Source organism: Centropristis striata, chromosome 1, assembly GCF_030273125.1.
Source record: "Centropristis striata isolate RG_2023a ecotype Rhode Island chromosome 1, C.striata_1.0, whole genome shotgun sequence".
Classification (NCBI taxonomy): domain Eukaryota; kingdom Metazoa; phylum Chordata; class Actinopteri; order Perciformes; family Serranidae; genus Centropristis; species Centropristis striata.
Window position 1 is genome coordinate 13868640 of NC_081517.1, and position 24832 is coordinate 13893471.

Sequence of the window (24832 nt, forward strand, 5' to 3'; positions counted from 1 at the left end):
GCAGGTGTTTTCTGTTTTTTTCAGGTCTGAACGTCCACAGCATGCTGAAACACGAAGCTGTCGTCCTAACTCTGCAAACCATCAAGTTTCTGGAAGAGAAGCTGCTTTGGCACGACGAGCGTTTCACCCCTCTGTACCCATTTAAATTACCCTACTCTGATCTCCCGTAGAAAACAGCTGATCACATGTAATATAGTCACTGACTGAAATGTTTTCTTTGTTTATTGTGTTAAAAAAAAATCAATAAATAATGCCAATCATAAAAAACAATGCATTGTTGTATTAAGTGTCTTTAAAAAGGCATGTAGAGAGTAAAAAGGCTTAAAATCGATAGGTGAATTTGTGTGGAAGAAGCCCATTGGCCAGATCGTTCCTGATCTCCCAACGCAGCGCCGATCGCTTCTTCTCTGTTGGCACGATGTAGGTGTTCGGAGCGTAGACGCGCCGAGGTTTAGGCTGCAACACAAAGATGCATCATCAACAGACTACAACTGACACTTTTTAAGCATTTTAAATCTTGAGCATTTTGACTAAAATCAACATGCTATAGTATGACTTTTTTGAGGGGATCATCTTTGGACATCACAAGTGGTGTTTTTTTCACTATTTTTGGAAAAACTACTACCACCTACTACCTTATTTCATTAAATTTTGACAACATACTATGACATTTTCATGAAAAGCAGATATGGCATCTCTACAAATCTAAGTGCGTTACTGAGAACATTACAATAACTGCTTAACTTTAAAGCCTTAATACAAAGCACCCATACTGTATGGAGCAGTAAATAACTTGGGTTGTTAGAGATGTTGAAACCCTAAAAATCAAAATTGTCCTTATCTGACAGGTAAAATTGATTTTTGCACAGAACATGCTATTAGTGCAGCTTTATAAAGAATACTAAGGAAGATACTTACTGGTGGAGGTTGGTATGCAAGTCGTTCCTGGAAAAAAAAAAGAAAAACATTGTGAAGCAACAACTGAATACAAACTTGGAATTGTTTTTCTTAAGTGGGAGAAATATTCAGACCGTTTACTTAAGTAAAAGTAGTTATATCACTGTTTTACTATTTTTATGATCTTTTTTGTATTAAAATGACTTTTTAAGGATTTTATTCGTCTTAAGAAGTAGGAAGATTTTCTCGGGATGAAAAACTGTCAACTGAAAAGCAACTAAAGCTGTCAGACAAATGTAGTGCAATAAAAAGAACAATATTTACCTCTGAGATGCAGTGGAGTAGAAATAAAAAAAATTGCATAATGTGGAAAGACTCAACAGTACTTGAGTAAATGGCCACAACCACAGTGAATTTTAAAGTAAATAATTGTATACTTTACATAGGTTTTTCTTATTCTATTGAAGAAATGATTTCATACCTTTATCTCGAGGCGGAGAGCTCTCCTGTCCTGTTCTCCTGGAAGCTTAAACATTTCCCAGAGTTGCTTATACTGAAAATATCTGCACAGATGAGGAAACTGAATGAATCAACAATCTAATGGGAATAAAAATGTGTTATAATTTTGTGTTTACTTAGTTGCAAGTTAATTTGAGCTGAACTCACTCTACATTTTATCCAGGTATGAGTCTTTGTAGAACTGCATTATTTTCAGTATTTTTAAACTTACTTGGTCACTGGATCCGTCTTCTTTATGGTTTGCTGACTCATTACTGGTCGGATGACTGAAATATAAAAAATATATGATATATTATGATGATTTTCTCATCAAAACAATGACATGTATTAGTATATTATGTTGCCTTTGACTTACAGGATTTGGGTTTGGGCCTGAGGTCACCGTCACTTTGAGTTCGAGTCTGTCCAAAATGAAACGAGAATAAAGACTTTTTATACATAATCAGACACTAGAAACTTGTCTGCCATCACATTCTGGGGGACTACATTACCCACCAAGCCTCTCATGTAGGAGTCAAAGGCGCTCAAAGAGACGCCGTCCGTCTCAGAGCTGTGGTCTTCACTCTGACTGGTGACGTCTTCATTCTCCGTTTCAAAGTCCTGCTGAGCCGACGAGGATAAATTCAGTTCTGCCAGTCGCTCCTCTAGATAACTCGCTGCGTCTGCAAAGAAACAACATGGAGAACATTCAATGAGATTATCAGCATTTTATTGGCTTTGTTGCTTCACTTAATTACTTCGAAGCACTTCGAAGGATTCAGAGCAGCAAACTTTCTCTAATATTTAGTCTGCTACTGAATTTGTGATATCTGCTTGTTACATTTTTCATCTCTAATAAAGTGACTGCAAATTAGCTAAATTTTTGTTTTTACTATAGTTTATTGTTCTTGGAAGAACACTTTTCAAAACGTTGTCTTCTGATTTTTTAGGCATTTTAAAATTTGACCTTCTTTGACAAATATCGACATGCTATAGTATGAATTTTTTTTGAGTTGGTCATTTTTTGACATCCCTTCATATGGTGTTTTACTGTCATTTCTGGCCGTATTATGCTCTAATATGTATCAACAGACTATATGTGACCAATTTCTAAGCATTTTAAAATTTGACCTTTTTCGACAAAAATCGACACTATAGTATGACTTTTTTCATCAGTTTTTGACAACATACTATACTATGACTTTATGAAATATAGACATAAATTATGACTTTTTTATGAGATTTTGACTTTTTTCACAAAATTTGGACGACATACTATACTACAACTTTTTTGATGACTTTTCAAAACTTTGTCCTCTGATTTGTGGTGGTAACCTCCCTGACCTCCTCTTGCTAAAAACTGTCAATAGGTTCACAATATTGTAGTTGTAGTAAGTTTGGAAAGGTCGCTATACATTGTTGAGGACATTGCAAGGTTAACTACTATCTGGGTGCGAGGTGGTAACATGCTGCCCTCTATTAGTTTGGAGCATGTGGTCAGGCATTGCACATTGCAGCTTTAGGGTAAGAAGATGATGTAATCCCTTGAATTTCAGTCTTTTATTGACCCAATATCAACACTGTTTTCAAAGTAAGTCAACAACACGTACAGATAGCATTTAAATGAGAAAGGAAACCATTTACCCTTCTTGTGTCTGAGGTTTCCTTCCCACTCCTCACACATCTTGTCAAACGTCATTTGGCTGAAATCCACTTTGGAGTCAATAAACTTGATGTCCTTGTTGCTTGAAGACTCATCCGACTCCTCTTTGTCCTCCTGCACCATTTCCTCAAGCCTGACATATTTCTGTCCCCCTTCATCGGCACTCCCACCTTCCAAATGATTCCCATCCAATATGTCTTCAACTGCAGCGACATGTTTTTCTGATATTGAATTTGTCACAGTGACATCTACCTCTTTCTGCAAATCATCTCCACAATGCGCCACATCAGCTTCAGCCTTGGCGTCCATAAACACACTCAGTGTACTAGTCTTGATATTGTCTGGCTCTGTGGGTTCGACGTCAAACATGGCAAAGCTGCACATCGAACGATCATCCTCTTCGTAGTCTCTCATCTCAGACAGATCTCCTCTACTGTCTTGATCGAACTCTGTTATGGTGTGGTCGTCTCTGTAATCCCCTCCGTCCTGCTCCTCTGGTCTGTAGGTGCCATAGCCAGAGGTCATCAGACTCGGAGCAGGACTATCGGAACTGCTGCAGCTTTCTTCATTGTCATCATCATTACATCCACCTTCCAGACTCTCCCTGGTGATATTGACTCGTTTGTTCAATTCAGGCTTTTCATCCTCTGAAGTCTTCTGATAAGAATCCTCTACATTCCCAACAAGTTTGGACTCTTCTTCGCCCATCTCTCGCTCAATGGTATTCTCTTCCCCCTCTGAATCCTCCTGGTTTGAGTCTTTTGTATTCTCAACTGGTTTGGACTCTTCCTCTTCCAAAGCCTCCTGGTTAGAGTCCTTTCCCTCTCCAACAGGTTCTGACTCCGCCTCTTCTGAAGTCTCCCGGTTAGAGTTGTTTGCATCCCCAACAGGTTTGGACTCTTCCTCATCCGAAACCTCCTGGTTAGAGTCCTTGGCATCCCCAACAGATTCAGACTCTTCCCCCCTAGAATCGTCCTGGTTGGAATCCTCTGAATTGTGAACGGATCTAGACTTCTCCTCTGAATCCTCCTGGTAAGAGTCTTCAGAACCTCCAGCAGGTTCGGACTCTTCCCCCTCTGAAGCCTCTTGGTTGGAGTCTTTTGCAACACCAACAGGTTTGGACCCTTCCTCCTCTGAAGCTTCCTGTTTAGTGTCTTTTGCATCCCCAACAGGTTTGGACTCTTCCCCCTCTGTAGCCTCTTGGTGAGAGTCTTTTGCATCGCCAACAGATTCAGACTCTTCCTCCCCAGAACCATCCTGGTAAAAATCCTCTGAATCGTGAACAGGTCTGGACCTTTCCTCTCCAATCACTTTCCCAATCTCCACAGCTTCCTCCTCTGAATCCTCTGGACAAGAGTTCTCGGATTCCCCAACAGGATTAGAAACATCCTCCTGGTAAGAGTCTTCAGAACTTCCCACAGGTTCGGACTCTTCCCCCTCTGAATCCTCCTGGTAAGAGTCTTCAGAACTTCCCACAGGTTTGGACTCTTCCCCCTCTGAAGCCTCCTGGTTAGAGTCCTTGGCATCCCCAACAGATTCAGACTCTTCCTCCCCAGAATCATGAACAGATCTGGACCTCTCCTCTCCAATCACTTGCCGAATCTCCACATCTTTTTCTGCAGACTCTGGGTAAAAGTTGTCTGATTCCCCAACAGGTTTATAAACATCCTCCTCTGAATCCTCCCGGCAAGAGTCTTCTGAACTTCCCACAGGTTCGGACTCGTCCCCCTCTGAATCCTCCTGGTAAGAATCCTCTGTATCACCAACAGGTCTGGAGTTTTCCTCACTGATCTTCACCTCCTTCTCTGCAGTTTCCTGTTTGCCAATAGATTTGGATTCATCTTCTCTGTTCACTTGCTTAATCTCCTCCTCTTGTTTCTCTGCATTGAAATGAGTTTTGGAGTCTTTCCCACCAATCACTTGTCCAGTCTTCACCTCCTCCTCCTCTTCCTGTCGCTCTCCATCAGACCAAAAAGATGAGTTGAGAGAATCCTTGTCATCGTCACTCTCGTCGTTCCACTGAGTGCCGTACATTTTGTTCATGTTGGCGACTTGCACTGCTGCTGAGGTGAGTGATCTGTGGAGGCAGAGGGCTTAACGAAGGAGCTAAGAGGATTAAGCTGATATCCAGGAGCTTCTTCTTCTGCTGGAGCCTCTTCTTAATGCTGAGACTGCTCCAACTGCTGGTCACCAAAGGGATTACAACTCTGCTTCTTTGGTTTTATTCCTTTTATTTGATTCCATATTATTTGATCCATTTTAAAGAAAAGTGACAGGAACTTGATACTGGAATGTAGTAGTTGTTACACCACGAGGACACCTCAGTATTCAGTTTGTTTGCAATGTGTTTGTTTTATTTTTAGTTCTTGTGTTGTTTGCTGTAAAATGTTTTTCCCCATGTGGGACAATAAAGATTTGAAGTGAACTCTTGACATGAAAATGTGTAACTTTGTGATTAAAAAATGAATATATCCTGTACTGTATATTTCCAGCAAAATCCCCAAAATGAGATAGCGATAAATAGTCTTTAACATTGTTTTTAGGCATGGAATCACCATCATATTTCTATCTCTTCACTTTTTTTTTTTAATTGGGGAGCTTATCCTTACTATAATTTTTTCATGATTTGACTCTATTACTATCATTATATATGACTGAAATAGTTTTTACCTATTATTGTACGCCAGTCTATTGTCACCTAACAGTTTTCTTTTTGATTATTTAGTTTGAGTTAGTGTTAATAAGCTGCTTTGTGTGAAACACTTTGTAACTTGAGTTTGGAAATTGATATTTAAATTATTATTTAAACAAACAAACACTTCAAACAGTGTAGATTACCTGAGTCTTCACTGTAGACTGATTCATCGCAAACTAGTGACTGTCCTTTATGTTTCCTGTAAGAAGAAAAAATACATTATAATTGTTACATATCCAGCAAAGATGATGTCTTTCCAAAACAAAGAGGTCCAGTTTGAGTGGATACAACTCTAGTCAGGACAAAATAAATCCTGTTTTTTTTACAGACAGTTTATAATTAATTAAAATCAGTGAACAAATACATTTTCAGTCAAATGTACTTTAAATATCTTTATTCAATGTGTCCTATATTCTCTGCTTCTGTTTACCATTATTAGATCAACCGAAAATGAGAAATAACTTGGGTTTATTAATAATTGCTATGTCATTTATCAAATAAAGACTGAAGACTATAAACTGAATGCCTTTGGATATCTTTGGCTGCTGGTCAGACAAAAAAACTCTCAGGGAAAACAACAAAACCTTATGTGCAATATTAATAATGAATGGCAAATAGCAATGAATATAATAACGTGTGTATATTATGTATGTGTATGTCTTTTTTATTCTTGATTCTGTTTTTATACCTCTGTCTATACCTTGAGCAGCTGTAACGACTAAATTTCCCCACTGCGGGATAAATAAAGTCTTATCTCATCTAATCTTCAAAAAACAAACAAATGAATCTATGAATGAATGGAAACAGCTGAGTGTGCAGGCACAGACTCACCCATGAGTCTCATTAAACTTACCTCAGGACTTTCCTCTTGATGAAGCGTCCCCTGTGGGACTCTGGAGTGGATGTGTAGCTGTCACTGAGTGGTGGTTGGAGGGAGTCGTCAGGATCTGGCTCCACCTGCAGGCTGCTAGGAGCACCTGCAGGCAGCCGGAGCTTCAGAGCCACCGAGTGTTGAGCATACGAGTCACAGCTCCTCTGCTGCCGTCCATGGTCTCTATTCTGACAGGTGGTGAGCACCTGAAGTAAATTATACACAGAATGAATCGATCACATGTTCCTGGCACAGTGGAGAGTATCAGATGGACTGTTTGTTTCATCTTAACGTAAGTCTTGTCCTTATTTTACTTTGTTTGACAATAAAACAAACCACCAAAGCACCAAACTTTATTGAATAAATTTGTTTTATACCAAGAGATACAAATCAAACTGTGATGTTTATTTTTTACTGAGAGAGTGGGTTTAAAGCTACAGGTGGCAAATAGGCAAAAATCTCCTGTCTTATGTATTACTGTCAGAATAAGTTGACAGTTTCAACAAATATGGCAAAACGTATTATTTTCCTATTTTATCGATTTAAAGGCTACCAATTGTAGCTTTACTTACTCAATTTGTAAAAATGTTCACACAGTTAAGTAATAAACTGACTTTTAAAGCTTCATACAGGAACCCCATATTATCTATTTCATATGCATCCTAACAATATAATAAATAAAGCACTATAAAGAGTTTCTTCACCAGGAAATGGAGCAAAAATGTATTCTGAAAAATATTTTAATGTGAGAATGAAATGTTTCAGATTTAATACTCTAAAATGACTTCTAAAGAAATGCTACATTTCAAAAGAATCCTTTTTACCTCATTAAGAGACCATTGAACTGGCATTTTCAGATTGTAAAAAACATAAACACTCTTTCTACAGATTGAAATGTCCCTGAATGACAAAGTGAAATGTTTTTGCAGTTACTCAAGAAAAAAAAATCCTGACACTAAAACCACAGTGTTATCATCGATCTTTGAGATTATTTTCCCCCAGCTATCAAACAACAGTTAAATGAAAAAAGAAGAGTAACATGTGTCTAACACTTACCTGTCTGTCATGGTCTGTGTTCCCGGCGTGTAAGAAAAATCCTTCACCAGAGCTTTCAAAGTAGCACTGACCAACTGTGAAGTAAAAAACAGATAATTCACCAGTTAACATACAACAAAGTTCCATGAAAAAAACGTACTTGATTGCTGGCATGTAGTAAATATCATATTATTATTATTATCCTTCAGTGCCCTGACCTTTCTCTTTTGTGTAGGCAGGAGGACTCGGCTCATGTGTCTGTGACTTGGTATTTATCTGAGCAGATGAGGTCAGGCCTTTCCATTCTCCACGTTGAACCAGTTCATCGAGATCTGAAATTACACAAAGAGTGATTGTAATGCTTCAAACCGAGTCAAAACATGAAACTCAACAATGTTAAAGTCATCAATGAACAACATTAACTTTTAGTTTTATTCACATTTCAGAATCTAACCTTGCTTGAATTTACACAGCCTATGTCTTGGTATGTTTCTGTAGCCCAGCACCGCCAACTGCTCTTGAATTTCCTCTTCTGAGAATTCCAGGTTATCCATGTTATTTTCAGTTTCAGGTCAAAGAGGTAGCATAAAACCTGAGGGGGAACAACAAAAACTATTTCAACAAATACAATATAATGCAAAATAGATATGAAGAACAACAGCAGAGCATATTTAAATGTTTTTAGGGTTGGGCAGATGTATTGCAAATGTAATTAAGCATTTAAAAAAAAAAATCTTCTGAAACATCTTATGTATTTTAACATACTGATACCACATTGGAAATAATAGTAATATCATGTAATCTGGTAATGCCTTGGACATCGTATGTTTTGTAGATCATAATTAAATCAAACCATTGCATTAAAAAAAACTTGCCCAAACTGATACAATATAAACACCTCTCACAGTACAACTCAACAGCATCACAAAACACTTATTTGCTTCAAGGTAAAACTCCATTCAAATCATAATGTACTTAAAGATGAATCAGAATCGGTTAATTGCCAAATGGGTTTTAACCTTCAGGGAATTTGCCTTGGTATTTGGTACATACCATAAACATTTAATAGAAAATAAAAATAAGAGCAAAGTTGCAAAAGTCAGGAATATTTACAATAAATAATATGACAAAAGCACACCAATAAAAACGTACAATATAACTGTTTTAGAATGACAGCAGATCATAACAATAGATTCAGATAATCAATACAAAATATAAAATTAACGAATAAATCACGATTTATTATTACAGGTTATGCTTCACAGCAGTATATAACCATTACCAGCTTTAATATTAGTGATACATCAATGCATCACTATATTCATTCAAATTTGCCAATCCGAGTCTTTAATTACATCATTATGCCTGAACTTTTACTTTAAATTCAGGATTTTTCACACAGTTTTACTACTTTTCCATAAATAACAGATCTTCTTCCAACACGGGTTAACACTTAATCAGCTGCTATTTCAACAACATAAAAAGTTATCTGTGGCTTTTGTGCAAGCCGAATTCACCAGTTAACTATGAAGATCATACGTAACCTAAATATTGGATTAATGTTTCTAGTTTAATAGTAAATAAGGACGATTCGCCATAACCTAAAGTGACAGATCTTTTATCACATAACGAGCTATTTAAACCAAACAAAAGGTATCTGTGGATCTTATGTAGCCCAAGTATTGGTTTAATTTTCTAGTTTAATAGTTAACAAGTAACCCAAAACGTGACATATTTTTAATCACTTAATCAGCTGCTATTTAAACCAAATAGAGATATATACGGCTTTTGTGCAAGCCGAATTTACCAGTAAACTATTATGATCGTATCTAGCACAAATATTGGTTTAATGTTTCTAGTTTAACAGTTAATAAACAAGCTAAAACCTAAAGTGATTTTTAAGGGTGTTCGGTCCGTCTGTCTCAGGTGAACGGAACAAGCTAGGCTAACAGGTAGCTAACAAACCAGCAGTAAATACCATCAATGTTAACTAGTAAGATACTTTTAACGGGTTTGTTTCTCACCTGAACAGGGTGAGTTCACAGTTACAGTTCACTTGTAACGATAAGTTTCCCGTTAAAGTGTATGAGTCGTGCTGGTGTTTTACTGTTTGCTGGTAGAGGAACTCAGCACCAAGACAACAGCCGTTAACGAGCTTTGAAAACGACGCCCTTTCTTCTTTGTTGTGTTTATTAACGCTTCGCGATCTGGTGTTATAGCGCCGCTTACCGGGTTGGAGGTCAGGAGCAGTGTGGTACTGCAAGCAGGGGAGGAAGAAATATTCAAGACATTTACTTAAGTAAAAGTACCAATATTACAGTATTAAAATACTCTATTTTAAGTAAATAATTTCTTAAAATATTTTCAAAATAAAAAATATTATATATACTAGGATGAAATATTCAAGTCATTTACTTAAGTAAAAGTACTATTAGTACTAGTAATATTATAGTATTAAAATACTCTATTTTAATTAAATAATTTCTTGAAATATCTTCAAAATAAAAAATATTATATAATAGAGTAGCAGTTTAACTTTAAGGATCCAGATACTTCTTCCACCACTATCAATGACTCAAGTTTTCTTATTATTACTATATGGCAATAAAATAACTGCATGCTTGACAATTACTCAATTGCACTATTTAATTTAAACTCCCAAGCTCCCTTTTTCTCTTTGAACTATTTAAATAATATAGATTTTAAAAGGTAAAAGGACAATATCAAACAATTTCCTGTCATAGTAATTTTTTTTACATAACAAAAACATTATTATTATTATTATTATTATTATTATAATTACTATATTTGTAAAGCAACTTTCATACATAAATTGCAGCTCAAAAGTGCTTCACAGTATGGCATTAAAAACGAAACACATAAAAATGTTACAATAAATTCATTAAAAATACAAAATCTTGAGAAAACATGAATACAGAAAGAAGTAGAACAATATAAATAATAATAATAATGTTAAAATAAAATATAAAAACTAAAACTGAACTGTTGATATAATTTCAAAGTAAAGGTATGTACACTCCTCCTCCTCCTCCTCCTCCTCCTCCTGCAGAGCCTGAGCGTCTCATGAATAATCAGGACTTTTTCTAACATCCTCCCCTTCCAGCAAGCGGTGGGGTTTCAGACAGGGGGGAGACTGACAGGTGGACCGTCCGTGAGCCCCGTCTGATCTGGGAAAAAGGGACTTTTCGCGTCTTCCTCGGCCCTGGGAAGACCATGGCTCTCTCCGGAATATGTCGAAAGTCTTTGCTGGTGATTTTACTGCAAATCGTGTTGATTTGCTCGGCTCAGGTAAGAAGATAAAGACGCCCTTTCTTTCACTTGTATATTCCTGTAAAATTCCTTAAGATGCAAGGTCCTGTGGGCATTTATAGAGAGCTTATTTTAATTATTTATTGTTGAGATTTATTAGTAAGAATCTGAAGTGTGTACGACTCTTTAAAGTAAGTAATCTTGACTATATGAGACATTATTCTGAATATTTTATGGTATCATAATGTGCATTCTGACTGACACTTTAAGCTTTTTTTGTGTTGCTCAGTAATGAGTCTACTTTATTGTACTTAATCATACACTTAGTACTTATTTTCTCTATTTTTTGCTATATATTTTTTCTTAAACTCAGACTTAAATGCATTTTTATCAAATCCTTTTTCATCCCTGTAACGTTTTTTACGGGCTTGAGGGTATTTTGTATATTTTATGGTTTTATTTTTTTATTTGTTACACACTGTATAAAATCAGAATGGGACACATGAATATTGAAATTGAAGGTGTTTTTCAGCACAAAAAAATAAACATATGCATTGAAAAGCAGCATTATTTACAAAATGATTTAATTATTTTATGAAGTTTATGTAAATACTGATCCAAACTGAGCTCCAGTATGCACAGCTAGCACCAATAAGGTCCAGACAGCAGCAGTAATCCAAACACATGCACTTACTTATGTGGTATAATGGGACTATAATGGGAAACCAGGTTCAGTTTCACGACCTTTCCCCTCACGTCACCCAAACAATGAGACTCTGTGTGAGCTGCCCTTCACACCAGCAGCAGCACTGGATGATATTTAGAGATGAATTTCAGCAAGAAAAAAGAAAATATTTTTTTGTGTGTGTGTGTGTTTGTTCTGCAGAGGGGCCCGGTCGGTCCCAGAGGCCCCCAGGGGCCGCCAGGAGCAGCAGGCGTCCCCGGAGTGGACGGCATCGATGTGAGTCCTAGTCTGCAGGTTTCAGATCTTCAAATCGGGGTCGTAGCAGCTCCATCTGGGTTAATCAGCTCAGAGAACAGAGCAGCAGATTTTCATTGTTGTACACAAGAAAGACTTTAAACAATGAAGTCTGATCCTCACATGACTTCAGCCTCACATCGTTCACCTTCACTGTGAGGTCTGTTACTGAATGAGCATAAAAAGCTGCTAAAACTGAGCAGCTGCTGTAAAATTTAACTACAATAAGGTCACTTTTATGTTTTAGATCAATTAAAATATCAACTGTTGCATTTCAGGCTGAAAAGGAGAAAAAAATCTTTCAAAAACCTCATTTTTAAACTCAAATATAGCTGAGTTATATGGCCAAAATCTACGAAAAGTCATTTTATATCTCAATAAAAATATATATCACACATTATAGTTATAGGAGCATATAAAAGTCAGGTTAAGATGTTTTATTATGGAATAAAAATATAAGATTTATAATGAAGTTTCTTTAAATTGTGGTGATATGTTCTGGGGTTTTCAGGATTGTTTTGTTTTTCTTTTCTTATGTTAAATGTCTTGTGTTTAATTGTGCATCACGATATATGATTTCATCACAAAATAAATCTATAAAAAGAATTATGGCCCAGCCCTAAACTCACACAGAAGAGTCCCTGAATATATAATAATATAACTACAGATTGTGTTTTTATGAGTTCAAGCTCCCTGCCAATGCACCAAAAACAAAAAGGTTGTTGTTTAGCTATATTTTCTGCATATTTTTCTCAACACAAAGATCTAAAAGCTACTTCAAATCCCTCTCATCCCCCCAAAGACAACATTTTGTGGGAATATCCTGAATCATTTACACAATCTAAAAATACTGGGATCAGGCTACAACATATCCACAAGTTTTAACTTTTAGCAGGTTAGAAAACCCCCCAAATTTCCAGAAAATTAAACAAATGGACTTGACCCCAGTGTCCCCAATGAAAATAGTAATTTTTTCTGTTCATGAATGAAGAAAAATGTCACTTTAACCAGAATTATTGTCCTGATCTGAACTTGTTCTCCGTGTGTCTTCAGGGCGACAGAGGAGACGACTCCACGGTGACCGGCGGACCAGTGAGTCGACTTTAATTTCTCCTTTTAAGTACAGAAATGTGTCATGGATGCTAACATTTACCCAAATCAACAGCAAATTAACGTGAGGTGAACTTCTGCTTCCAGGGTGCTGACGGGGATAACGGCAAAGACGGAGCTGCTGGAGCTGCAGGCCTCCCAGGAGCAGATGTGAGTGAAACAACGTGCCAGACACAGACTGGCAGGGCAAGACACATTGTTAGAGCTTTAAAGAAACTGTTGCACAAAAGATTCGGTTGAATTTTGAATCCGTAAGAGTATTTCTCTGGACGTATTGAGAGGATATATTGAATCTCTGTTAGATCAGAGCAACTCAGATCTGCTGCTGTGTGAGCAGTTTATCTTGGCTTCCACTGAGTGAAGAAAAAAAATCCTTGAATAAATCAATCTGGCTATTTAGGGGAGAGTCTCGGGTCGTTTCCTGACAGAAACAGGGGTCTTTTTGTTTGAGGAGGAGGGGGGATCGGGCTGACAGGAGAGAACCGTGTGCAGGGAAAGGTGTTGCAGAAAGAGCTCAGTGTGTCGCCTGTCTGCTGAGAACACAACCACAGAGTCAGAGCTTCACGGGGACTGAAACTGAGAATAAAACCCCCCAAATTTGTACCATGTTTGCACAATCATCCTTTGAGGGACGAGGTGGAGAGTTTCTGAAGCCACAGTAACAAAAATAAACCAAAATGCAATGCAGAGTGAAGATTTACGGAGACATTTTTGAAGTTATTAGGTGTGTTAGAAAGTGTTTTGAGGGTAATTCATGGAGGAGGCAGGTGAGAGGAGCAGCAAATGGAAGGAAAGCCACGTCTCCTCCTGAAGACCTAAATCTGATTCTCTAGACTCCAGGAGATAAACAGTTAGAAACAGTTTGATAGAAGCATTATCCCAATCATTAACGTGCTGGTTTAAAGCGAGAGTGTGGGACTTTTATGTGGTGCATCAGAGGTGATGTTAAAATTACAGGCTGTATTTAAAGGTGGACGAGACATGACAGCTCTGCATTAGTGAAGCCAAAACATCTGGATCGCCCCCTGGTGGCTGGTTGCAGTATAGGTTATAAGCCCCGCCCCCTCCATGTTAGTGGATGGGACATGGGGCAAACTAAAACTCAAAATGGAGGTTAAATAAATGTTTCCCAAAGATGGTTTCCATTATTTTAGGTTGCTCTTATGACACTGATTATTGTTCTGTGTTCTATTGGGCTGTGATGATAGCTGGTGATTTGGTGATGCATCGTCATTCTAAACACAGTCAATGGTCAGGACACGTACTGTATGTTACTATGAGAGTAAACAATGCTTGAGATGTGGATGTTGCTCCAAAAACATGAGTAATTCTAAAACATGGTTGCTTCACATAGAACTTCAAGATTTTAAGAGTTTTAAGATTAATGTTGAATTAGGGTTGTGTTTTTGCAGAGCCCCATGATGTCACACTAACATTAACCACTGATCTTTTGAATATATAAAATGCCATCACTTCATAATTTCATCCTGCTAGACATTTGAGTGAACTTTTGTCATAATTAGTGTATGAAATCTTGATTTAGGGCCAGAAATGTGGGATTTGTGGGGTCACAGTGATCTCAAAAATCTGTTTAATTTATCCTGGTATCCAAGTGGACATTTGTGCCAAATTAAAGAGTTTCATGGAGAAAACAGTGACTTTTGAGCACCAAAATCTAATCAGTTCATCTATGAGTGTAAATGGAAATTTGGATCAAATTTGTGAAAGTGTTCCTGAGGCAACTTTCATCATTTCACGAGATAATTATGACTTTCTTCTCACCAAATTAATTGCAGAGATCTGGGAATGAGAAGTAGAATGGTCCGACATGTTGCAAAGAAACTCACAGTTTACAAGTTGAACTGGTTTCAGCTGTACTTGCTGTAGTTTTGCAGATGCACCCAGTTTTCCTGCATATAATCAGGAATTATTAACAACATTTAGACGTATTCATTGTCGAATTTACCTGAAAATACAGGAGACGTCTGTATGGGTCTAAAACAAAGACTCAAATCTGTTCTTGGTTCTTTAAGAAACTAAATAGTCTTGCAAACATCAAAGCCAACCCATAACAAATGCTACATATTTGCTTTATTTCATTGCATCAATAATCTGTAGTTTTCTATTCCTTATTCTCTATTTTATTCGCATTTCCCATTTAGCATGAAGTAATTGCAACAGCCAGAGGAAAGTCAGTCAGAGAGAGAAAGAAACACATTTCAAAATGAAATTACAATTAATAAAGACAAATATGAACACAACCAGAGGCTGAAGTTTGACCTGAACATGACCTTAAAGCAGAAACTTAATCTGGATCTGTCGGGTTTAGGCTGGAAAGAAGAAGTGGTTTAGATAATCTGTTGGCTTGTTTACAGCCTGTCTGATTGTTTTTCTTGCCAGATTGACTAAAATAATCAGAACCAACAGTAACTAACATTCATCGCCTCATTATTCCCTCCCTGTACCTGGGGTCTGGTTGTTTGGTTATGACTATTTGCGGGCAGAATGAGAAGAAATCATAAAATTAAATGCATCCCAAGGGAAATATAAAGAGTCTCAGATAACAATAAGGGAGAATAAGTAATTTAATTCATCTTAGGTGCTCCTCTGCAGGAAGGAATCTGACAAATTTAGTTTTAAATCGTCTCTAAATACAGCAGCCATTAACATATGTGACGTGATAAGACATATACGTTAATGTAAAATAGAGAAAATCATTGGTTTCTGCAATCAAAATGATCTCATTATTATTTCAAGTCAGCTCTAAGGAGTCTATAGAATAAATTAATCAGAATTATTACCATGGAACTGTCTTAATTCTACTATAATTTTAACTTATTTTATCAGTTTTATGTAGAGATAAAGAGTCAGGAGTGGCAGGAAATAATGCTTCGTGATGTGATGTTAAAATGTGTGTTTTTAAAAAAAAGTTTTTTAAAGGATTTTGTGTCATCTTTGCAGGGACCTGTCGGACCTCCTGGAGATCCAGGTGCAGTGGGACCAAAAGGACCAAAAGTATGTTTATAATCACCACATTTTATTAACATTTATTATCAGTCTTTCTGCTGAAATGTCAGAGCTGATTCTGACACTGTGACACTGTGTTCATATACAGTCTCTCCTTGTTGTCTTCTCTGATATTTCTGATGTCAGCTTTAACATTTTTGCTCTGATTGTTTTCAGGGAGATACTGGGCCACGTGGGCCTTCTGGAGAACCAGTGAGTACAAATATTAACCTGAATTACACCACATTTACATTTATACTTTTGTACAGATTCTGCACAAATGATCACTTTCATCTGTGCTTTTAACTTTGTGAAACTGTGTTTCAACATTTATTGCTTTCTCTCTGACAGGGTGTAGGACCTGATGGGCTGGATGTGAGTATATATACAATATTAAACAATAATAAATATTAATTAATTGATGTTATCACTATAACCACAGCAGGATTATTGCAGGTAAAGCAGGGTATAATCAAAAAGAAAAAAACAAACAAACAAAAAGATGACCTGTAAATCCTTCACACAGCTGCTTTAAGTCAGTTTGAATGTTTTTTGCTTCTATTTTCTACACTGGTAGTATTGCTTCTTTTCATGTGCAACAGCTCATAAACTAGAACTACATAGTTAATAAAATGTATATTTCATATTGTATGTAAAAAAAAGATGCATTTGACATATTGTTCAGGTGTATTTTGCTGTTTAACTTTGAGTTTGTATTGATGTCTAACACAAGTCTGCTGAGATAAAAAAAAAAAAAGAAGTTTTAATTGTTTAAAAAGAAAGTGAGTTGGAGTTCTCATCTATCTTCATCAGTTGTGGAAGAAGTATTCAGATCCTTTACTTAAGTAAATGTACTAATACCACACTGCAAGTCCTGAATGCAAAAGGTACTTAGTGTATCAAAAGTGGATGCATTTATTTAAGCAGCATTTTACTGTTGTCACGGCAGGGCTCATTTTAAATACTAAATATACTGTTGTGTGGTTTAATTTATAAAAATGCATTATTATTTTTAAAAATTTCATGTTATAACTCGGCCCGAAAAGTATAACTGTCTGCTAAATGTAGTGGAGTAAAAAGTACAATATGTGCCTCTAAAATTGTACTTAAGTATAGTAACTGAATAAATGTACTACTTAGGAGTCCAGGAATTGCTTTTACCTTAACGCTTTGGATGTTTTGCTGTTTTCAGGGTATTCCAGGTACAGACGGGCTCCCAGGTGAACTGGGCAAAGTTGGAGCACCTGTGAGTAAAATTATTATTTTAATTATTTAAGTTTGTCATGTTTACATTCACTTTACCAATCAATCTATTTATAAACGTCCTAAAGGATTAATCAAAAGAACAGAAGATAAAAATAAAATTACACTTATAATCATTGAGGCTGCATTAAGATGAATATTATTCATATATGCTGCATTAATATAAACTCTTTTATCTCTTTACAGGGAGCGAGAGGCAAGAGAGGTCCAGTGGGTCTTCCTGGCCCTGCAGGGCCGCGGGTAAATATCACAACTTCTTCTGTTAAACCCTGAATAAATGAATGATTTAAAGTTTATTTCAGCTCAACACCTGTTGTATTTTTTTCCAGGGTCCTCCTGGAGTGTATCAAGGCGAGGACCTGGTAAGTTTGATCCTAAAGTACAATCATCTACAACCGGTCAATTAAATTGCTTTCTGTCTTTATAAAATACAACTACTCTGCTAACTGCAAGAATGAGGACAATTCGAGCCGATTTCAGGAAGAAAATATTAATATGAAACAGAATAAAACTAGAAAACTAGAAACAGTACTACAAGAATTTGCATATTTAGGCAATTCTCTGATCTCGTCCTTTAAAGGACATTTTTGGTAAATATTAGTATTGTTTTGTCGTAACCAGAGGCTGTAAAAAAAGAAGTGGATGTAAGTAGGCAGACATGGTGTCTTTTAGTTCTCCGTCAGATTCATCCTCTCTTCCAAGCAGTGGGAAGAAGCATTCAGATCCTTTACTGCAGTAAAAGTTCTAATATCACACCGTGAAATTACTCCACTACAAGTAAAAGTCCTGCATTCAAATCCAAGTATCAGCATCAAAATGTACTTAAAGTATCAAAAGTAAAAGTACTCGTTCTGCATTTATTATTGTAATTTTATTATTTTTGGTCCAATTATATGAGAAGCATTTTACTTTATCAAGGTAGGGCTCAGTTTAATATACTGCTATGTGGTTAAATTTGTAAACATGCATAATCATGTCAATTTGGTCAAGTTTTTATGTTAAATCTTGACCTGGACAGTAACTAAAGCTGTCAGCTTAATATAGTGGAGTAAAAAGTACAATATTTACCTCTAAAATGTAGTCGAGTAGAAGTATAAATTTATATATAGCAACCATGTCCACTTTTATACAGTCTGTGGACAATAGAGGTGGGGGGAAAATCAATAGCATAGTATCGCAATATGTTGCGCGACAATGTCATATCGATTCATGATAGCAAGTATCGATATTTAGTGTTTCAACGGCCAGCGGACCGTCAGTATTTTCGTCAATTTAGTTTTTTCCGGAGGCCATAGCAAGCTCACTTTTAGGATACACTGAAGAAGAAATAGAAGATGTATGGAATCTATAGGCACCATATGCGTCAGGACATCGAGTCGGGAAGTTGTCGAAAATAATGCTGCAAAGTTCGGCTTTTTTTATGTTACATTCCAAAAAATTCAGAGCACTGAAGCTTGTTGTTTTTGAAAGTTTGATAAAATGCTGCAGTTGATGTCGTCCATACATGTTTGATATCAGTTCAGTTCAGTTTGACTGAATACTTAGTTGGTCAGTCTGTGGGTTTGACTCTCATTGTGGAGAAAGACTGGAAAAAGACTGAAGTGAGATGAATAGACTGAGAATTTTCTCTTATTGGACTTGATTGAATTTAATATTGTGTACACAAAATGCAGTTAAACAGTCAAAATCGCAATATGTTTTATCGCAATACTCACCATATCACAAAATGCTTAAAATCTCAATAATATCGTATCGTGACTCAAGTATCGGGATAAAATCGTATGGTGGGGCTGATACGCTGAGTCACACCTCTAATGGATAGACAGGCCGTTCTCACTCCCAACTGAGACGTTTTGTCATGGCCCCCGGCGTCTGATACTGATGCACAAAACATCCTTTTGCATCCGTACAACACACAGTGAGCTTTCCATTGGCCATGGTGTAAATCCATTTGCAGCAATAATAGATGCCTTGAGTAAATTATATGAATATTGTGTGAAGGTCTGATGAGACGAGCGGGAGTCTGTCATTTATAGGTTAATTAGTTCTATAATGTTGCTTAAATAACTTAACTCAAACTTCCTCAACATAAAAAAAACAACATTTGTTTGTCCATTAACTCTTAATGCAAGCTTCAGGGGGTCACTGGACAGTGGAGCCCCCTGGTGGTGGGGCTCTTCCATGACCTCAAATAGGCTGTTGTGTTTTTCAGTGTCCCAACGCCTGCCCCTCCGGCCTGCACGGACATCCTGGTCTCCCCGGCATGAAGGTGAGGGAAATCTGACAGATTTTGCTGATATTTATTTTTTTGTTCAATGCATTTTACAGATAAGTGTAACTTATTGTTCCTACCTGTCTGTCTAACTGTCTGCAGGGCCACAAAGGAATTAAAGGAGAATCTGGTGAGCCAGGAAGACAAGGACACAAGGTAACATGCTTTCCTCTCACACTGTGCAGCTTCTTTGATTTATTCCTGCAACAGATAACATGCAAACACATTTTTTAATTGAATGACCGATGGACAACTGACACTGAGCCCAACATCGTGATTTAAAAGCCCCACACCTACATCTATATATCATGTATTCAATGGTACACAGGCTGATATTGCAACTGCAGCTGAAGGTGCACACTCTGGCTGTTACTTCAAGGGATCTAAAGTAGAAAATAAACATTCAAAAACACACTTATTTTTAACAGATTACTGTGTTTATGCTCTGTGTATTCATTCTGCTCATACTCATAAGAATTAATAAGATTACTACCCAATCCCAATGGTGGATTTAGCCCATAAAGTGGGTTTTGTGCCCTTATGAGTGGTAGTTTGGATCACATGCACTGATTATATCATCAGCATTAGTGACAGAGAAACTGGAAGCATTCTGCAAGTTGACATGACTAACTTGACAGATGCTCGTTAAGGGAGCACAGCTACTGAAATATACAATAAAAGACAGCAAAAAATGTAAATATAATGCATGCATTTCATGTCATTTTTAGGGGCTGAACAAACTGTTTCTGAAGGCCACAGGGACTCTGATATGTGCACAAATGAAAAATGTTGCCTATTAAACTCTTAAAACTCACTAGAGCTTATAACAGAGGAACTGTAAGGTTAAAATACATGTATGAGGCTTCATTTGAAAGGTCACAGCTTCTAGTTTCTACAACTGTAGAAAAACTGAAACCACATAAGTTCAAAATACCTATAAGTACCTGAGTATTAAGAGGTTAAATAAAGTTGTTTTATGACAAGTTGTGTTTTGTGCTCAAGTACAACCCTGATTCCAGAAAAAATGCTCGGTAAAAGCGTAAATAAAAACAGAATGCATAAAAATCAGAATTAAAAAGATAAGTTTAAACATAAATTATAGTGTATTTGTACAGTTTTCAGTTGAATAAATGTCATAAAGATTTGCAAATGATAATATTTCGAGATATTACAGTAGAACTTGACTTACATTCTCTTGCAGGGAGAGGAGGGCGATCTGGGGCTGCCGGGTGAAGTCGGAGCTCAAGGACTACCAGTAAAATATTTCACCATTCTCTCTCAACACACTGTCACAATAACAGTTTTCTCCAAGTGCCTCAAAAACATATTAACATGGGACATTTGTGTCTCTTCTCCTCTATCCGCTGAGTAATTTTAGGGCCCAGGTGGAGCAAGAGGCCTCCCAGGAATACTTGGCTCCAAAGGCGACAGGGTAAGACGTCTCTCTCACACACACACACACACACACACACACACACACTGCAGAAGACTTTCATGGAAAAATTGCATAAAGTTTGACAACAAGGTAACAGAGGACATGAAAAACACAGCTTACATATACACACACACACACACACACACACACACACACACACACACACTGAAAAATGGCTGATTATTAAATGTCCAATCAGGACAAAACACAAAGGCCAAGTCCTTCTGCTTCCAGCAAAGACATTTTAAAATAAAAGCTCATAAAAGTCATTAAACAAATCAAATCTCTAACATTTTGAAAGACAAATCCCTTTTTTGTATCTGCATTGTCTGCACTGAAATGACAAAAATACACACCTCTTTTCATTGAGGTTGAGTGTGTATATTGACATATATTGACTACATGTGTATCTCTAAATTGAAAAAAAAGGATGTTAAAAATGAATTCAACTTTTACTGACTTTAACTTCTGTCTCCACAAACAGGGACCTCGAGGAAAACCAGGTGATGTGGGTCCTCAGGGAATCCAGGGAGGGCCGGTGAGTGAAGTGTCTTTCTCTTTTTCTGATCTGTTGAACCCCTTCCGTGTTATTTAGACATTAATACTAATTAAATTAAATGAAAATAATTTTTAGGGCGATCCTGGTCAAAGAGGAGCCATCGGTGAGATGGGGCCGGCAGGAGTTCAGGTAAGACACACACGGTGACACAGTTTAGCAGCTGTTGACTTTAACTATTTCTTCTCTTCTGCTGCATTTGCTTCTTTTGTGTTGTTTTCCTCTGTTTGGATCAACTGGGTATATGGCATAGTGATATATAAATAAAGTTGATCTATTTTGATTTGATAAACTAATACAGATCTTTATATATATCCTTTATTTAACCAGGTAAAAGCCTCACTGAGATTAAAAAAAATCTCTTTTCAAAGAGAGACCTGCCCAAGAAAGCAGCATAAAAAGAGACAAGTTACAATATTAAACACAGTTATCATAAACAATTAGATACAAATAGGCCTACAGCCTTCACAGCAACACTGAAGGAGCCTCAGTAGCCGACTTATAAGGAGCAGTCACACTGACCAAGGGAAGCCATTTCTTTGTCCTTTAGAATCGATTTGAATTCAACGATTGTGATCAGTTCAGAAAGTTTCCTTTTGCAAATTGTTCCATGATAAAGGGGCGTAACTAAAAGCTTTCTTACCTAACTCAGTTCTCACTCTTGGCACCAGCATCTGGACAATATTTTGAGAGCGTAGACCACATTGAGTTTGGTTTCAACAAATGTATGTACACAGGTATGAGGGAAGCAGCCCAAGAATACATTTATAGATAAAAACTAACCAATGAGACTGCCTGCAAACATACAAAGATGGCATTTCAGCCGTGGCATATGAAGTACAATGATGTGTGCGATTTCCAAAGCCAGGAATGAAATGCAGAGCACGATAAACACAGTCCAACTTCTTAAGGCTCTAAATAGTTGCATTCATAGATCTTTGTGTTTGCTGCCTTCAAATCTTGACTTCAGAGAACTTCAACATAATTGTCTTCGGTGTCAAAGTTTCTTTGGTTTCTCTTTCAAATATGTCATTTAATGTGTTAAAATGTCCTCCTTTGTTCCTCTGTAGGGAGATCGAGGTCCAGCTGGAATCAGAGGAGTGCCAGGGCCAAAAGGAGAGCCTGTGAGCAACACTTAATCTTATCTATTAATCAATAAATCGAACAAATGTCCCGCTTTTTCCTCTACATATGTCCAACTTGTCCCAATTGCAGCTACATAAACAAATTTCCTACAACACATCTAACTACCTTTTTACTTCCAAAACAACCCGATGGGTCATTTTTAAAAGCAGCAAATTGTGACAAATATTTACGTTTATCCGAGGCGGCGACCTCTAGTGGCCGGAATATATTACGACAGTTTAAAGTGCGACAAAGTCCGCATATGGTTGAGGTCAGGAAGGATGTTGAAGTCAAACAAACATGAGATAGATACTCTATATCTCATGTTTAACTTATTCATCCTCCCTGACTTTATCCATGTGCAGACTTTTTTGCTCTTAATACCGTCATATACACTCACAAGCAAGACACGATCATAACGACTCAACGAAGACATTTTTTGAGGAGAAGTTACTGAAAAAAAACTCTATCCACATGTCGAAATGATTGTAATGATCTCAGACCACTGCCAATTAAGATGTTGCCTCCAAAGGTACGTTTTTAGGACCTCCTTCACTGTTTGTTGTTGTAGGAAACTTTTCTGAGCTGCGCTGCCCTCTAGTGGATATATATTTATATAACATCAATGTAGAGGATGCATGGAGATAGAAGGTGGGAACAAATAACCTGTGTGGTCACATGTGTTGGGAAATGTACAATATTCTATATTATATGCTGTTTTTTTTAAAGCTTTAAAGCTTTTTTAAGATGCTTGCAGCCAATTGAATCATTCTTAATTTTAAGTAAGACAAGCAAGACACATTCTATAATAATCTGTGTAAACCATTTATCTTTCTTGTCAACAGGGCCTCGCTGGTCCAGATGGCCGTGAGGGAATTCCCGGGCTTCCAGCGACCAAGGTAACAAAAGTCTTTTTTTTATGCTACAGAACTATTTTTGATTGAGAAATGTGCCGGCTGCAGCCTGAATCTAAAGAAAAGTTTTTCTTGTTTTTTAGGGTCTTCCAGGGAAAAATGGGGCTCCAGGTGATGCTGGCCTTCAAGGACTTCCTGTAAGTGAGACCTCTGACCCAGAAGCATCCCTTTAGCATCATTAACAGTGTGAGATTTTTAACATTTGATACAATTTTTCTTATCTAGGGTTTGCCTGGTGCTTATGGCCAAAAAGGACACGCTGGTGCAGTGGTATGAGTATTTTTTTTATCGAGTAATAACCAATGTTTCTACTTCTGCTATTAATAGTGGTGCCATATCTAGATTTGGTTAAATAAAGTGCACTGTTTTCCCTTTTTGTCACCAGGGTGTCACAGGTGATCCAGGTGTTGTTGGACTGATGGGGTCTCCAGGGAAACAAGTAAGTTTAAAGCAGCATCTGTTGTTTTACAATAAAGTTATTTTAATCGTAAAGAGTAAATATGTAAAAGCACATTAAACAACCATCCAAACACCAATTTAGTTTTTGCTTTGAAGGTATTTTAAAAAACGAGAAATGTTGTTAACAAGTGAAATAATCAATTAAGCTTCATATGAAGATTTTTGGAACTTTGATAATTATTTGATTCAATGTCTTGTTTGTTTCCAGGGCGAGCGTGGCGAGCAGGGAGAAGTGGGACCCCCCGGACCCAGAGGAGGACCAGTAAGTCGAATGCATCTCACTACATTTCACTTAAAGCTGCAAAATAACCGCTGCCGTCGAATTGGCAGAAAAATAATATATCATGTCTTTACCTAACCACTTCTTCTTGACCTCATGACATAGGACAGTGAAATTAGACTACAGAAAGAAGATGAACCACAAAAAGTGCATCTTAGATACATTGCCCCATGCATTCTTACTGTGTTGTTTCATGCAGGCTGCATTAACGCAGATAACCTGGTAAATTATATATTACTTCATTACTAAGGTTGAAATTGAATTTTTTTTTAAAGGAATATATGTTACCAGTCACAAAAGTGAAACAAAACGGCTGTCACATTGAGAACATCCATATAAGATAGGCCTTCAAGTCTCCCACTGTACAAATCATTCTCCAATTGTTTTCATGAATGGCTAAATCAAGATTTGACTTTTTCTTTTGCCTCTTCAGGGATCACGAGGAGAGAGAGGACTTGGCGGGCCTTCAGGAATGCCAGGTCCCAGGGTAAGACCTGGAAGAGA

The 24832-nt window shown here is 37.1% G+C and overlaps 3 protein-coding genes across 3 annotated transcripts in view; 2 read left to right on the forward strand and 1 right to left on the reverse strand.

Moving 5' to 3' along the window:
• mrpl4 (mitochondrial ribosomal protein L4) overlaps nt 1-264 on the forward strand; it is a 10303-nt gene extending 10039 nt beyond the window's left edge. The window contains exon 9 of the mRNA XM_059334803.1: nt 25-264. Within this exon, the coding sequence (XP_059190786.1) occupies nt 25-170 (146 nt within the window). The 3' untranslated portion in view covers nt 171-264. The remainder of the gene's footprint in view (nt 1-24) is intronic.
• hyls1 (HYLS1 centriolar and ciliogenesis associated) lies at nt 205-9837 on the reverse strand. The gene is made up of 12 exons (XM_059334791.1): nt 9684-9837; nt 8114-8251; nt 7878-7991; nt 7681-7754; nt 6607-6830; nt 5897-5952; nt 1912-2078; nt 1772-1817; nt 1628-1682; nt 1379-1460; nt 919-945; nt 205-456 (listed from the first exon to the last, which is right to left on the reverse strand). Exons 2-12 carry the CDS (start codon nt 8211-8213, stop codon nt 322-324), a joined length of 1080 nt encoding a protein of 359 aa, XP_059190774.1. The 5' UTR covers nt 8214-8251; nt 9684-9837; the 3' UTR covers nt 205-321.
• The window catches only part of col9a1a (collagen, type IX, alpha 1a), a 24853-nt gene continuing 9206 nt past the window's right edge, over nt 9186-24832 (forward strand). The window contains exons 1-24 of the mRNA XM_059334249.1: nt 9186-9198; nt 10784-10968; nt 11816-11890; nt 12962-13000; nt 13106-13168; nt 15980-16033; nt 16202-16237; nt 16376-16399; nt 17217-17270; nt 17474-17527; nt 17617-17649; nt 19500-19556; nt 19662-19715; nt 20761-20814; nt 20938-20991; nt 21479-21532; nt 21629-21682; nt 22621-22674; nt 23521-23574; nt 23673-23726; nt 23815-23859; nt 23975-24028; nt 24257-24310; nt 24762-24815. Of these exons, the coding sequence (XP_059190232.1) occupies nt 9186-9198; nt 10784-10968; nt 11816-11890; nt 12962-13000; nt 13106-13168; nt 15980-16033; nt 16202-16237; nt 16376-16399; nt 17217-17270; nt 17474-17527; nt 17617-17649; nt 19500-19556; nt 19662-19715; nt 20761-20814; nt 20938-20991; nt 21479-21532; nt 21629-21682; nt 22621-22674; nt 23521-23574; nt 23673-23726; nt 23815-23859; nt 23975-24028; nt 24257-24310; nt 24762-24815 (1326 nt within the window). The remainder of the gene's footprint in view (nt 9199-10783; nt 10969-11815; nt 11891-12961; nt 13001-13105; nt 13169-15979; nt 16034-16201; nt 16238-16375; nt 16400-17216; nt 17271-17473; nt 17528-17616; nt 17650-19499; nt 19557-19661; nt 19716-20760; nt 20815-20937; nt 20992-21478; nt 21533-21628; nt 21683-22620; nt 22675-23520; nt 23575-23672; nt 23727-23814; nt 23860-23974; nt 24029-24256; nt 24311-24761; nt 24816-24832) is intronic.